The 14,329-nt window shown below is 37.7% G+C and overlaps 1 protein-coding gene across 3 annotated transcripts in view; it reads right to left on the reverse strand.

Annotated features, from left to right (window-relative positions):
• Positions 1 to 3,061: 3,061 nt before the first annotated feature.
• NEDD4L (NEDD4 like E3 ubiquitin protein ligase) overlaps positions 3,062 to 14,329 on the reverse strand; it is a 150,517-nt gene continuing 139,249 nt past the window's right edge. For all 3 annotated transcript variants that reach the window (XM_035560031.2, XM_035560029.2, XM_035560028.2), the window contains 10 exons: positions 13,951 to 14,072; positions 13,034 to 13,104; positions 11,648 to 11,743; positions 9,252 to 9,325; positions 8,439 to 8,499; positions 7,995 to 8,054; positions 7,336 to 7,443; positions 6,602 to 6,698; positions 5,920 to 5,992; positions 3,062 to 4,855 (listed from right to left, as the gene is read on the reverse strand). In XM_035560031.2, coding sequence (XP_035415924.1) covers positions 4,753 to 4,855; positions 5,920 to 5,992; positions 6,602 to 6,698; positions 7,336 to 7,443; positions 7,995 to 8,054; positions 8,439 to 8,499; positions 9,252 to 9,325; positions 11,648 to 11,743; positions 13,034 to 13,104; positions 13,951 to 14,072 — 865 coding nt within the window. In that variant the 3' untranslated portion in view covers positions 3,062 to 4,752. The remainder of the gene's footprint in view (positions 4,856 to 5,919; positions 5,993 to 6,601; positions 6,699 to 7,335; positions 7,444 to 7,994; positions 8,055 to 8,438; positions 8,500 to 9,251; positions 9,326 to 11,647; positions 11,744 to 13,033; positions 13,105 to 13,950; positions 14,073 to 14,329) is intronic.

The raw sequence follows: 14,329 nt of genomic DNA on the forward strand, positions 1-14,329 counted from the left end.
AATCTGGAATGTTTGACGCTTTCTGCATGTTTGGAGACTAAATTTTAAACTTAAAACTGAGATAATTTATGTTCACAGACGTAGAACGTAGCAACATCATTTTCTGGAGTTTTGCGTTTGGGTTTTGAGAATCATAACCCATCCACTGCTGCGTGGTTGTGGTACCGCTGTAGTGGATAGGGTGCTCATGAGCTGCTTTCAATTCAACAGAGCAGATTAAAGTACAAAAACGCAATGCATATGTACGCATATGTATGTGGGTACATACTGTGTATATTTTTACATACACACATACAAAATTGTTAAGAAAAAAGAGCAAAGTATGTGAAAATTGTATGGAAAAGGGGGAACCAACAACATGTAAGTGGCAGCTCCTGTGGACGAACAGAATGTGAGAGGTGTGTGCATACACAGATGTATGACTGACTACGGCTTGCGTTGATGACAGTGTTATTTATCTAAGGAGGTTTTATGTGCAGTACGACGGACCTGATGGGTATGTGACATCAATATGGTTAGATTCCAGTTTTGTAAGTTTCCCGTGCATTGTAACTATGCATTACTTCTTAGTGCAACATCATAAGAGAGGCCTGAAGACTGCAGGCTTTTTTCTTTGTTGTTGTAGTTTTAGATACAAAAGGAAAAACTTTTTTATACAAAAGAAGGAAATTAACGTTCATTTAAGATGTCCAATGTGGTAGTCTACCTCTTTTCTACTACACATATTGATGATTAGCCCTTGCACTCAGATGGGTATGATGACTTCTTTTAATGCTGAAAAACGCAATCCAGCTATCCAACTTTCCCTTGCTAGCTTTCCCAATTCCTGGCCCACTGGTGGCACGGGCAGTGCTCCAGCCAAGCACCTGGAGGGGCTGGGCACACATGGTGGGTGCTGCCCTTCTGGGGCCACAGCACGGGGCTAGTGCTTGTGGCAGCATTTACCAGCACGCGCTTGAGGCTAGTGTGCCACATGTGCGCCTTACACTCGGAAACCAGCAAGAGGTCTGAGTGAGAGAGATGGAAATGAGATGAAACTTGTGGGAGCGGGAGCTTTTATATTAGAGAAAAACAGAAAGCAACTTTCAGCAGTGAGGCCTGGAAGCTGGAGTTACTGTGATAGTACAGTGTATGTTAAGTACAGCCTTACAAGGCTCAAACCTATAAGCCTTGATGTGAAGAGGAGGTGACAGCTACAGACCCTATACTATAGATAGTGACCAAATTGGTTTGGTGCTAAACTGTATACTGTGTTAAGAAAGGCATGAAACTATGGTAGTTGCTTTGTGTTTTAGATGTGCTTTACTTCAAATTGTAATCAACTGACATTTCGCTACCTTTTCCCCAGAAAGATTCCTTCAAATGGTACTTCAGGAGCTCCAGAAGGATTGCTCGGTGGCTAGTGTCAGAAGATAAAAGCTCAAATCCTGCTCAGGACCTCAGGAAGAGCGGTAAGTCCTTATGTTAAAGAGTTGGGGGCAATTTCTTCTGCAGCTGCTGCCTTGCACAGCTTATGCCATTTACTTAGCCTCATGTAGTCTGTTGCAAAACTAGAGAGAATTTCCTGGGTTTTGTCCTAGTATAGAAGACCTTAGCTTTCTGACTGATGCGAAGGGCATATCTGCCCTTTGGGTTAGCCATCAAGATAGCCATTGATCACAAAATCTGAGTTGCATGGCTATAGTGCGTTTCAGTAGGGGTTACATCTCTGTAACTTCCCTGATACATGAAAACCAGGCGAAGTCAAGAGTGGCATTCTTATAATCTGGCAATAACAGCAGTTGCTGTAGCTAACAGGGAGGCTTCTGATATCCAACACAAAAGCTTTATGCAGCAAGGGACTGGGCTGAGCAATTCCCTTCAGTTTTTCTAACAAGTAGTTATGCTTATTAGTGAAAGCCAAATCTGGATTACTCCTGCACCCCAACAAAAAAAGGACAGGGCTACTACAGTGACAGAAGCTGTATTATTTAAAAGCTGCTTCTGTACAGGCAAAACATGGTGGTGTGTGGTAATAGCACAGCTAACCTGGACACCCAAAAGTAATGAGCTGGCTTACTGTTACGTTCACCTGGACTGGTAGGAGTAATACTTCCATGAGCAAACTGGTCCCCAAACAAAAGTTAACTTAGATAGCTGTGCCTGGTACTGCACTGGCTCTGCACTGAGGGTAGGTTTGCAATGCAGGGGGGAGCTGTGACTGCAGTGTGTAGAACATGAGAGGCACAGACAGCATTTATTTAGCTACTTGCATTAATTACAAGAAAGCCAAAATAGCACAAACTTCAGCATGAGCAGTACAATTATATCAGGGCACTGCATATTGGGCCTCTCTCAAAAAGGCCCATTCTGTGAGAAGGAGTGCAGCCAAAAGATGTTAAGCGAAGTCATCCTAACATTTCAGTTATAAAAAGAAAGAAAAAAAGTAACCCAACAAACAAATTCCTTTCTAGTCTGATGTCACCATGTAACTCAAGGTAACTCTATTGTCTGGAAGGACTTTAAGTATTAGAAAAACCTCTTGTAGAAGATGGGAGGGGGGAGAGAGGGGAGGGACCAGAGCAAGCTCACAACAGGAATAGCAGATTCTGAAACAACCAATTTCTATTTCAGTTCCACTATAAAAAAAAAAAATCTCAGGAGAGTGCTTAAGGTTCTGATACATGGTGTTGGGTGTGAACATAACCTCCAACCATACAAAATCCTCCAGGTAAACACAGAGAAAGAAAAATGATTTTGGAGTGTGACATTTCCCTTAAGGGCATCTGTGTTATAACTAGTAATGCTTTGCGTATAGAAGATCATTGGAAATATCTGGATTTACCTCATTCTCTCCATCTTCCCCACAGTAAATGATCAGTATAGTGTTTCTCTGTCTACTCAAATGCAGTACGTTTCTGTCTCATTCAAAGTTTTCTGCTCATTAAAATGTAACAAGTCAGAATGGAATGTCAGAAAACATTTAATAAAAAATAAATCTTGTGTTCAAATAATAATAAAAAATCACGCATCTATTAGCTTTTCAAAATTTTTGCTAGTATGTGCAGATTTGCTGAATGTTAATTACTGTTGTCTTCTTTCCAGTAGCGTTTTTAGCCAAAGTATTAACATGCTGAAGTTTCTGGACTGTGGATGCTTATTGTCAGCAGTGGACTGTACTTGCCAGTGGGAGCCGTGAAGCAGGTAAGGCCACCACTGTTGGCAACAAGGTGAAGTTTTGTTTTTTGCATGTGGTGTCATCTTGTCTCATAAAGCATTAGATGGGCTCTTGGGGAAAAATCCTATGCATAGTAAGTATGCGGACTAAACTTAGAAAACTGAAGATCATCAAATTGCTGAAGCCATCCCTTCAAACCTACTGTAGTAATACTGTAACCATTTAACTACAGTGGATCAAATACAAATCTTTCACTTTTAATCCATCACACAAGAGATGCAACTCAGACATTATAGTTTAAGCATGCAACATGTCATAGGTAACAAAACTGATTAGATAGATAGTGTATATTAAATAAATCTTTGTGATTAAGTAAAAAATAAATCACAAAAACAATTGCTGAGGAACATGTCTGCAGGCTCAGCTCTATATCTGTTTTTTTTCTTTTATACATCAGCAGCAGCCAGATTCACAATTGATAGATATTGCACCAGAAAGACATGTGCAGTGAGAAGGAATATAATCACATTAATGTTTATGATAAAAAACAGATATGACTTCCATGTGTTACATAAAGTGCCTTTAGAGTTGGTGCAGTTAGAAACAAACAAAAAAAATTGTTATTTAGATACCATTAGCAAATGCTTACAAATAGGAGACAAAACAGATCTGTTTTCCGTAGTGCCAAATCACATAGTGCCAGGTTCCTTTCAAAATGCCTCCATTGCAAACAGTAAAGAGGAAAAAATGATAAAAGAATCACTATACAAAGATAATGACAGGGTTAAGCATATTTTCCTAAAATGATTAATGCCAACCCTACCCCAAAATGTTTTTATAGTACATGTAAATATTACCAAGGAATAATGAGGCAATTTTTTTTATTGAACATGAGATTTGGCATGCTATGTTATGATTCTCTCTTGACTCATAACTATTCTATTATTTATACAAAAATGCAACATTGAATCCATATGTTTTCTGGATATGGAAAAATATTTATATGCTCAATGAAAAGAGTTACTCTTGATGTAGCCAATATAGAGAAAATTCCCAACATAGCTTTCTCCTATTTTCTTAATGGTTTGGGAACAAGGCTCACCATGTGCACATGTGCTTTGAAAAAAGGACACTGGCATCGTCTTGTAAGAAATTAAGAAAAATGCTCATTTTTTTTCCAAGTACATGATATTTAATTGTAATGAAATATAATCTGAAAATGTCTAAATGAATTAAAAAGTAAACATGAGTTGTAATACTATACCTGTAAAATGATTAATTCCATTCATTGTCATTAGAAATTATGTAAAATATTTATTAAGGGCTTTGCCTACAGAGGCACAACATAAATAGAGTAAGTCCTGCTGAAATGTAATCCGAGTACAAGTTAACCAGTTGGTAATCTGCTGTGGAAACATCAAAAAAGCCATCCACAGGTTATAGTTCAAAATTCTGAATTTAGGCAACTGCACTGTTGAAGGGTTTGCTCCATGAACCAACGTTGTGCAACTGTTCTGCCATAGTCACTCAGAGTCCGTTAGGCAAACGCAAAAGTGCAGCAGAACTTGCTTGAATGGGGGGAAAAAGTATTTGTTTTAATCTACTCCTTCAAATCCTTGAGCGTTTTCAACTGCCATAAGTAGCTTCTCTCGCAAATCTTCAAACGATTCATAAAGAGGTAAGTCAAGGCGATTAAAGCTGAAATTCAGAAGGAAAAAAAAATAATCCATCGAAAAACATATGAGATTTTGAAGAAATAGAAAAGGTCACATATAGTCCATTAAGGCCCCCAAGTTATATGTTTTTGACCAAAAAGACACAATCTCTGCAGTGTCCTCTGCAAACATAACTGATGCTTGGTGTTCCCTGATTATAGCATCTGAAGGCAATTGTGCTCGTACTGTGATGAGTTTTCAGAAATAACTACCTTTTTTCTTTCCAGAACTGAAAATGCGAAGTTGTTTATGCCCTCCATACCTTCCCCCATAAAAAGAAATAAAAAAAATATTTGAAAACATTTCAGCTTTTGTCAACCTGTCAAAAGTCTGTTTTCCTAAGAATTAGCAAAGATGTTTTGAAAAATAATATTGAAAGCTCAAAAGAAGCTCTTTAAAAAGTTGTGTACAATTTAACAGGTAATTCAGAGTTGATTTTTTGGAATGTATTTTTTGTTAATAATATTTTTTATTCTATAAAATGCTTTTTATTGAAAGAGTGCCATGTTCTAAACACTAGCTTTTCTATGCAGCACAAGTAAATTTACCTTACAAAGGCTATGGGGAAAACTAGCTCTTCTAACATGCATTTTAGCGCAAAAACAGTTACCAGAAGAAATGTCCAGAGTTGCAAGGGTTACTTAAGAGTAAATTAAAATACCATTTAAAAATTGTTATCAAAAAGGCTAAGCTATAATGAGTTTCTTGTGGATTCCTTTAGCTACATTTATTGCAGAACACTTACAACTACTTTGTTAATTTTATCTTTCATGTGTGCATGTGAAGGCTAAACCAAGCATTCTTCGAGACTGTCAGAAGCAATGGCAAACTACTGAAGTTGAACCTTGCTACTTCCTGGAACACAGTCTGCAACTGTATCAGCAGATAAGTACTAACTTTTCTTTGCCTTTTAATAAATACATGCACACACACACGGTATTGTCCCAAGCTGAAATGTATTTGAGATAGGCGTAGACATCACTCTCTCCCCTTTCCTGGCCCTATAACAATACAGAAAAGCAATAATTTTATGCTTTTATGACTTACCATGTGTGAGCTCTGGGCAGTTTATCAGGAGTTCCCCATTGCTCTATTGTAAACAGCTGAGGACCATTTGAACCTGGTTGAAAATGAAAAATATGAAATTTAAATTACTGGACACTACAGAAACTACCTAAATGCTATTTTTAAAATTATATGTTTGCACAAATTGTAGGCTAGATTTTCAACTGGTATAAAATACCTGGTACAAACTCCCTCAATCAAAATTACATTAAAGTAAATAAGAATTCAGTTACTTATTTGCAAATAAATAAACAGCTTAAGTTCGCCTAGCTACATTTGCATAGAGTATGTATAATGCCAAAGAAAAAAGCTCAAGTATTAACACTGAAAAAAATTGGCATTCTTGGATAAACTTGCAATCTCCTCTTCATGTGCCGTAAGTATTACTGCTGTTGACAGCTGAACTCTTCTTTGTGGGAGCTGATTCATTCCTGAGCAAGGAGAATGTCTACACAACACCCACGGTGCACAAAAACTTTACTTCTCAAGGTGCCCCCCAATTTCTCCAGGGCTGGTGGCATCTAGGAGAGACCTTATGTGGGAGTAAAGGTTGACTATACCTATATTTCAGTAATGCCCAGGCTTTCCTGTTGAAGTTCAGAAGTGGTCTGTATAGCCATTCTAAAGGTGAGCATAATCGGTGGGCAGTTGAAAGGAAGCTTACCATAAAGTTCAGCAAATCCATTCATAGGCACGCGTGACGTCCCAGTAACAAACTGCAGTAATCGAATCCGTTTTTCAGCATCCATCAGTAAAACAGCCTATTGAGAAACAAAGAGTCGCTTTCACAGCTATGCATGTGGCTGTTAAATGAAACCAACCCAAACCTGAGTAAATTATCTATTTGTATTAGACTGTAAGAAATAGACACGTAACTTTGAAGGGGGTCATAGAGGTAGCAGGCCATTTCTCCGGTTAAACCAGAGGCATCCTTTTCCAACTGTCCTCAGGCTGCAACAAAGAGACAATGTCCTGGCAGCAAGTGGGAGCTACAAATGCTGTTCACCTTTATGAGGTGACTTGCTTTTTCATATGATCAATGACCTGTACCTGCCTGGTGTACAACAGGCACGTGACTATTATAAATATACCTAGCAGGGAGAATAGAGAAACAGAGATGGCAGAAAAACCTTAAAAATCAGGCAGAGGAATGCAAAGTTTCAAAGAAAAATCAGTGTTGCTCTATGACAGGATCTCTTGGGACCATAACTCTGTTTGGGTTAGTGAAACATCACTATATATTATAGTTATTGTTGGTACAATTACATAGTCTTCACGTTTCCCGTGCATCATCGTGACAATGATTTAAAAAAGCCAGAAACAAACAAACTGCAACACAGTAAGGTAGCTTTGACTTTTAGGAATAGCCACAGAAGTGAAATGTGATAAGAGTATTACCTTCCAGAACCACTGGATAACAGGATGATTTGGGCAGTAACCATTTTTGTAGATTGTGTGTTGTCTCCAGTCATTAACATCAACATCGCCAAGGCCACACATCAGTAACTATATACAGAAGTAATCATTATGGTGTTAACTGAAGATGGTATTAGTATTATCCTGTGCACTTCAACAAAAAAACAAGATTAACCTCTCCCTCTGTTGTCTGACCTCTTAAACAGCTAAGTGGTGCAAATATAAATGCAGACATAAGGGAGAGCTGAGCTCCTCTTCAAGAGAGTTCTCAAAGAATATCTCACTTTCCTGGAGAAACACTGTGCAATATGAAGTACATGTGCTTCACGTGACAGCATCTTTTATAGTATTTTGCTCAAAATATGACCAGTATAAGCATAACAACATTAACTCAGTAAGTTACTTGCATGCTTTACATATGAACATACTCAACCACCTCATTGAGTAAATAATATTTTTGTGCTTTTACTTTATCAATAGACTTATTAATTTTTGGGGGAAAAAGTCCTCATTTCCCACTATAAGTAAAGGATCTTTGTCTCCTAATTCACTGAAGATCTAGTGCCTTCAGAATATAACATATCTTTTGCAATGAGATAGATCTGATTTATTGTCTCTGGACATCAGTTACACAAACTCACCTCTAGTTCATTTTCATCAAAAATTTTAATCAGGTCAATTGGAAGAAGTTCTGTGAATCCCTAAGAGAAAGCAAAATAAAGGTGATATTTGCACAGTATGTAACACTAAGTTTTTTATCTACGAGTCCTGGCTTCAGGGAAAGCCACTAGTTAATTAAATCACAGACAACAAAGAAGGATTTTGAAAATGAAATATATGGTTCCTGAGTAATATGAATCTCTAATTTAAAAATTAATCACTAGATTATTTCAAACTCAAGTAATTTAAACTTGAAAGAGAATGCTCTTATAAAAGGAGAACTGTGAAATCATTATATGTAAGCATTCCAGAACTTGTGCAGTCATGCAAAGCTCCTCACTCCCTTAATGAGATACAGATATATAAGAAGTCCGTGTAAAAATATGTATGTATTATTTGGGTAGAAAGGAAAAAAAGTACTTTACCTCCAAAAAAGCATTCATTTGTTTTTGAACTCTGTTGACAAACCGCCACTGGATGACCAGACTATAGTAGGTAAACAAAAACATGAACACATTCATTAGAAGACTTCAGACTTAATTAGCAACCTTAACAGTTTCCGTTTCTCTTCAAGCATCTCCCAACCATACTCTGATGTTAAGGAAACTAAATTAGACAGACATCCTATTTGCATTCTTTTCTCCAGAATTAGTTTGCTGTTCAGATCTGCATTTATTCTTGATTTGTATTCTGTGACAGCAGTTCATCTGGAAAAAATAAATTCTGGGGTGGAAACTCACTCCCCTTAGGAGATCTGCAAAGCTGAGGTAGTTACCCTAGGCACTTCGGTGTAGTCAACACACAGAAGCAGGCCGAATTGATATGCCTGCTTTAACACGATAATTACTATATCCAAGAAGTGCCATTTCTTTCACAATTTCATCAATTGTGAAGGGTGAAGTTTCAGCTTAGAGTGAGTAATTTAGATGTAGATGTCTGCAATAATCATTCAGAGAAATTCCATCCCTTCTTGAATATTCCTCATGCCTACACATCAAGAAGATAGTGTTTCCTATTACATCATAGACTGCCTCGATTAGTTAAATCATACAACAATAAAGGTTAAAATCTAAACTTTCTAAGGATTACGTATAAGCACACTATGTTATCAAAAGGATTTTCTTTTAAAGGGATGTCTGATGATTTATTGCACTACAATAATTGCAGTAGGGTGAATTTCAAAACAGTGCTACTGTGTGTTGTTACACTCAGGATAAATTCCATAAACATATACTTACTCAATGTATTCCCTCTTGTTTTCATTTGTTACCATGATTTCTGACCCATTTGGCTTCAGGTCAACTTGATATGTCTATTTTTTAAAGAAAAAAAAACACAAAACAACAAAACATGACGTTATTTCAGGACACGTTTCTCATGAAATCCACCACCCTTGAGCAGCATTTTACAAGTAGTACTAGAAAATTATTACACTGTAATAGCTAATGAGCCATCAAAATATTCCACATCTAAAGATGGCATCATTATGAACAAATTATTTTATGATCACTCTTAAGAATGAATTATTTTCAAAATTCTAGTCCTGAACAGCAGGTTCATTTGGGTAAAGAAAACACATACTCCATTTTCATAAGGATAGAAAAATGCCTTCTAATTCTTCTTGAAAACATACTACTTGAAATCCAGAGAGAAACTCTTCTGTAAAAAGGACAAAAAAGTAAAGTAGAAAAATGGATTACAGAAATGTTTAAACACAGATTTGCTGAGGATGGTGAGCACAACCATCATATGAGCATAAGATGGAAACAAGTTCATTACAGTTCACAAGAAACTACAAGACAAAATAATACATTCAATTTTTGGTAAAGTAATTTATCAGCAGGAATTCGACAGAATTAATGCAAACTTAGGTACCATGAAAGCCAGAAGTTGGTAGCTTTTTTACCAGTTCATGCTTACACAAAAGAGCTACCAAACCATGTGCTCGATAGTGCAGCTACGGGGAAGGATATTTCTGAATGCAGATCCTGGTGTTTATATACATTGTAGGCACAAGATTTCATTTTTTAAAAACAATGGGTGCTTGGGAGCATTTTTCATTAAAGGAAAGGAGAGAAGGAAAGTCAAGTATTTTGGCTATTGTTGGGAACTTCCCCAACAACCCCACACATACTATGAAAACATGGAAAAATGTTATATTCAAGACAAAAGAAATCATAAATTTACTTAATTACTTAATATGCAACCCCGATAGATAGAAACAACATGCAGAGAGATATAAGGTAAACTAAGAAACAGATCAGTGAGCCTCAACCTGCAGCTATTTATAAAAGCAGTTTGTAAAGTTTCCCCAAAAGCATAAGCACTTATGTACTTTTTTTTAATTATGCATCACTTGTCATGCACTTCACTGATTATCATTCTACTACTTATTTTGTCTTTTGAGAACGTCTTCACCTATAGGCCCCAAACAGTCCTAAGCTGAGACAATTTTCTAATAAAGATTCTGTAACACCTTTATTACTCCTTATAAGTATTTGAGTCTGCTTCTCGGCCAGCTTCTACTGCTCTTCAGAAAGACATCGTATTGCTCTTGACAAGAATAGAATTTCCTTCTTTAGCATCTCCAGCCTTAGATAGCTCATGAAAAATCATAGAATCATTTAAGCTGGAAAAGACCTATAAGATCATCAAGTCCAACCATTAGCTACCACTATCAAGTCCACTGGTAAACCATGTCCCTAAGCACCACACCACACATCTCTTAAATAACCACCAGGGTGGCGACCACCACTTCCCTGGGCAGCCTGTTCCAGTTCCTCACCACCCCTTCTGTGAAGAAATTCTTCCTGATATCAAATCTAAACCTCCCCTGGAGCAACTTGAGGCCCTTGTATCGTGTCCTATCACTTGTCACCTGAGAAAAGACTGGCACCCTCCTTGCTGCAAGCTCCTCAGCCTCCTTTTCTCCAGACTAAACAACCCCAGTTCTCTCAGCTGCTCCTCACACACCTTCTTTTCATTTTACTTTACAAAAGACACTTTCCAGCTCTCACAACTGTGCAAGAAAGCTTAAAGGTGTAACTGCTGAAGGGTGAAGAACAGTTAGGTCCCCCACCCTCCAAGCATTTATGAGGGTGAGCCAAACTGGATTCCTGTGCCTGAGGGAGCCACCAGGGGAGTGTGGCCAAGCCACAGCTCTTGCAGGGAAAACATCCTGACCTCAGGAGCACCAGAGGCAGCTGGCTGGTGGCTGCTCATCCTCTCCAGGCCCAGCAGAGGTGGGGAAGGGGAGACAGCTTGTGTTAGTCATGGGTAAAGACAAATTGCACTTAATTTTTTCCCACATTCATGGATAGGCCCCAAGCTCAGAGGAACCACAGACGCAGCCAGTCTCTCACCAAGACCTCTCTGAGGTTACATGCGGCCTCAGTTCACCACAGATGGGCTCTGCCATCGCTTGTCCCCTACCCCTCCAAGTGCCACCTGAGTACTTACAGCAACCACTGCCAAAAAAACAAAACTCAGCAGCAGAGAAAGGGAGATTAATATTCAAAGCCTGTAATGACATTAACATTCAGCAGTCCCAATCAGGTCCACAAGCACATGATGCTGCCTTTTGGCAATAACCAGTAGGATGGATGTACAGACTTTTGGGTTAACCTTTACATACCTGTCCGAAGTTTTCCTCATCTATGCAAAACATGAGATCCAGCTCTGTAGGGTCATTTTCCAGGATCCACTTCAAAGAGTTGTAGTATTCACTATCCTACAGGAGATTGAAATTAAGCAACGTTGGAATATATAAACATTAAATGTGCAATTTAATTTTAAAATAAACAAATAAAAACATCTAAAATTAGAACTCCAAAGGGGTTGGAAGGATGGGAACCTTTTTATTTGTATAGCTACTGTAAAGCAGGGTAAGATGAATTATCTTATTCATTTGCATTTTTTAGATGCTGTATTCTTAGATTTGTGTAACTCTCCTGAATTGACTTGTAACTTTGTTATTATACAATAGAGTGTACTAATTGGTTAGAGAATGTCTTCTAGATAAAGCTGTTCTCAACACTATTTATGTACCGCTTCATTACATCAACAATATATTATACAATTACTGATTATATTGTTGTTATTAAAAGCTCTTGACATTTGATGAATAAAAAATCCCCTCCATTTCCTGAACAGGTTGTATCTTTATTATGTAGCATACATTAAGAAGACAAGAATGGTATCATCCTACTAACTTCAAGAAAACCTTTTACATTTAGCTATTGTATACATCTGAAGTGTACTGTATTTCAGTACTGGTGCAGTGCACATGTCTAGATTGGGCACCTGCACGATCCTGTTTACTGTGCTCCTTCATTCTAAAATGCAAAGTTAGAGATTACTAACTTATAAAGCAGTTATTTTTTCTCCCAGGGAGCAACGAACACAAAAGTACTCGATTGCAATTCATGTTGAAGGAGTGGAAGTAGATGAAGTGCAGAAAACAAAACCAAAGCAGATACCAGGGCATAAGTTGTGCTGCATTCACTAAGTCTCTTTTTGGGAAAACTGTTGATTATTTGGCAACCCCTTCTCCTTCTGCTACTGTGGACAACTTCCCGTGCTACCAGGTCAGAACTATGTCCTTGCGTCCACCTCATCCTGCTCCAAAGTATGAAAAGAAGGGAAAAAAGAAGAAGGGAAAAGACGAAGGGAAAAGCAGGGCCTATTGCTAGCGTTCCTCACAACAGGGAGACAGCTGACTCAGTGGAAAATGCGAAAACACAACTGCGCATCATCCTGTATTGCGTCTCTTACTGGCCTATTCACGCCTCTTCTCTCTCAACCCTAACTGCTCTAAGTGCACTGGTCCTGAAACTGCTGACGTGGCAGGGAAAATTTGTTTTATTAAAAAAATAAGTACATACCATTCTCAAGTTCTTAAAACCATAACCTTGTGTTTTCGACCATGCACTTTACTGGAATTATTAGCTTTTATAAAGTTTCCCAGATGAAAAAAACTCAAATAATTACTAATGCTGATAAGTTTCAAATGTTATCTTACCACTGATTCCATGTCTTTTAGAGTTATTGGTTTCCCCAACATCATCTTGTAAAAAGGTCTGATGAAGAAGCCTAAAACAGAGGGAAAAGTGTTACCTCTGCTATTCTGCATTTTCACCTTACATAAAGATGTGACTGCTAAAGGATGAAACACCATGCTATTTCTTAGTGCGCCTGTGGGAAAGAAATATCTTGCAAGGGGAACAGTGCTGTAACTGTTCAAGTTAACACAGCAGGCTCATTTTTCATTTAGACTCGGCAAGCCCAATTTTTCAATTACAAGAATTATGCCAATGTTAGTTACATGGTAGAGAGACACAAAAGATGGGGAATTGAGCTCAAGGTACTCTAATGCACTTAAAATTGCCATTCTTCTCTCAAAGGAGATGCTAGAAAAACAGGACTATGAGCTTCCTCTGTTGTTGTGCTGCACTGTCTCTAAATAAAATATAGGCAGTTTATAATGGTTGCTTTCTTGGTTATTCTGGGATTCCAAAGTTGAGCAAAAATTTCATTTACTCGTTCAATCAATGAGAAATAATTTTATAGGAAAATACATGCTGCACTTGACAAGCAACTGCTTTGGCTTCAGCTGGTTTACATATAAGTGGCTGATACAAATTTAGTGATTTTCCTTCAGGATAGAGATAATTAGAAAATGGAGATTCTCTAGGGCTAACAAGAGTGGAGAAAGGAGCAAAACTTTATATGAAACATACTTGTTGAGAAAGACACTATCATTTTACCAAAATCACCATTCAAAACAGGGATGCAATTTCCAAAGCTTCCAGTTCCATTACTTTCTCGTAGACTTTGTTTCAAGATATACAACATTCTAAAGCATATGAATTATTGAAGTGATTTCATTTAAAAAAAAATCCAGTAAGAGTAGCTTAGCCATACAGTATAGTAACTCACCATCTAATAGCTTCCCATGATATACTGCCAGACCAGCAACCCGTCCAATAAATGTAAAATACGAAAGATGATCTTCATTACAAAGACCTGAATTAGGATTAATCTGAAGTGTATAGTTGTCCCTATTTTGGGGAAAGAAAAAAATGTCTTAAGAACCATGTCTTTAAACAAACATATTCAGATATGTTAGAGCTTAGGGCCATTTCCTGTCTGTCCTATGTAATGCCTTAATGACCATAATGACCATTTGACAAAGGTTACTAATAATCCTGCCCTTGGGGTAACAGGGTTCCACCTGTGGCAAGTGTAAGGTACAAAAGGCAAACAGCTTTATCCTCTGCTATACAAATCACTGTATCCTTCCCAACAAAACAAAATC

The sequence above is a fragment of the Cygnus atratus genome, chromosome Z (assembly GCF_013377495.2).
Source record: "Cygnus atratus isolate AKBS03 ecotype Queensland, Australia chromosome Z, CAtr_DNAZoo_HiC_assembly, whole genome shotgun sequence".
In the NCBI taxonomy this organism is placed as follows: Eukaryota; Metazoa; Chordata; class Aves; order Anseriformes; family Anatidae; genus Cygnus; species Cygnus atratus.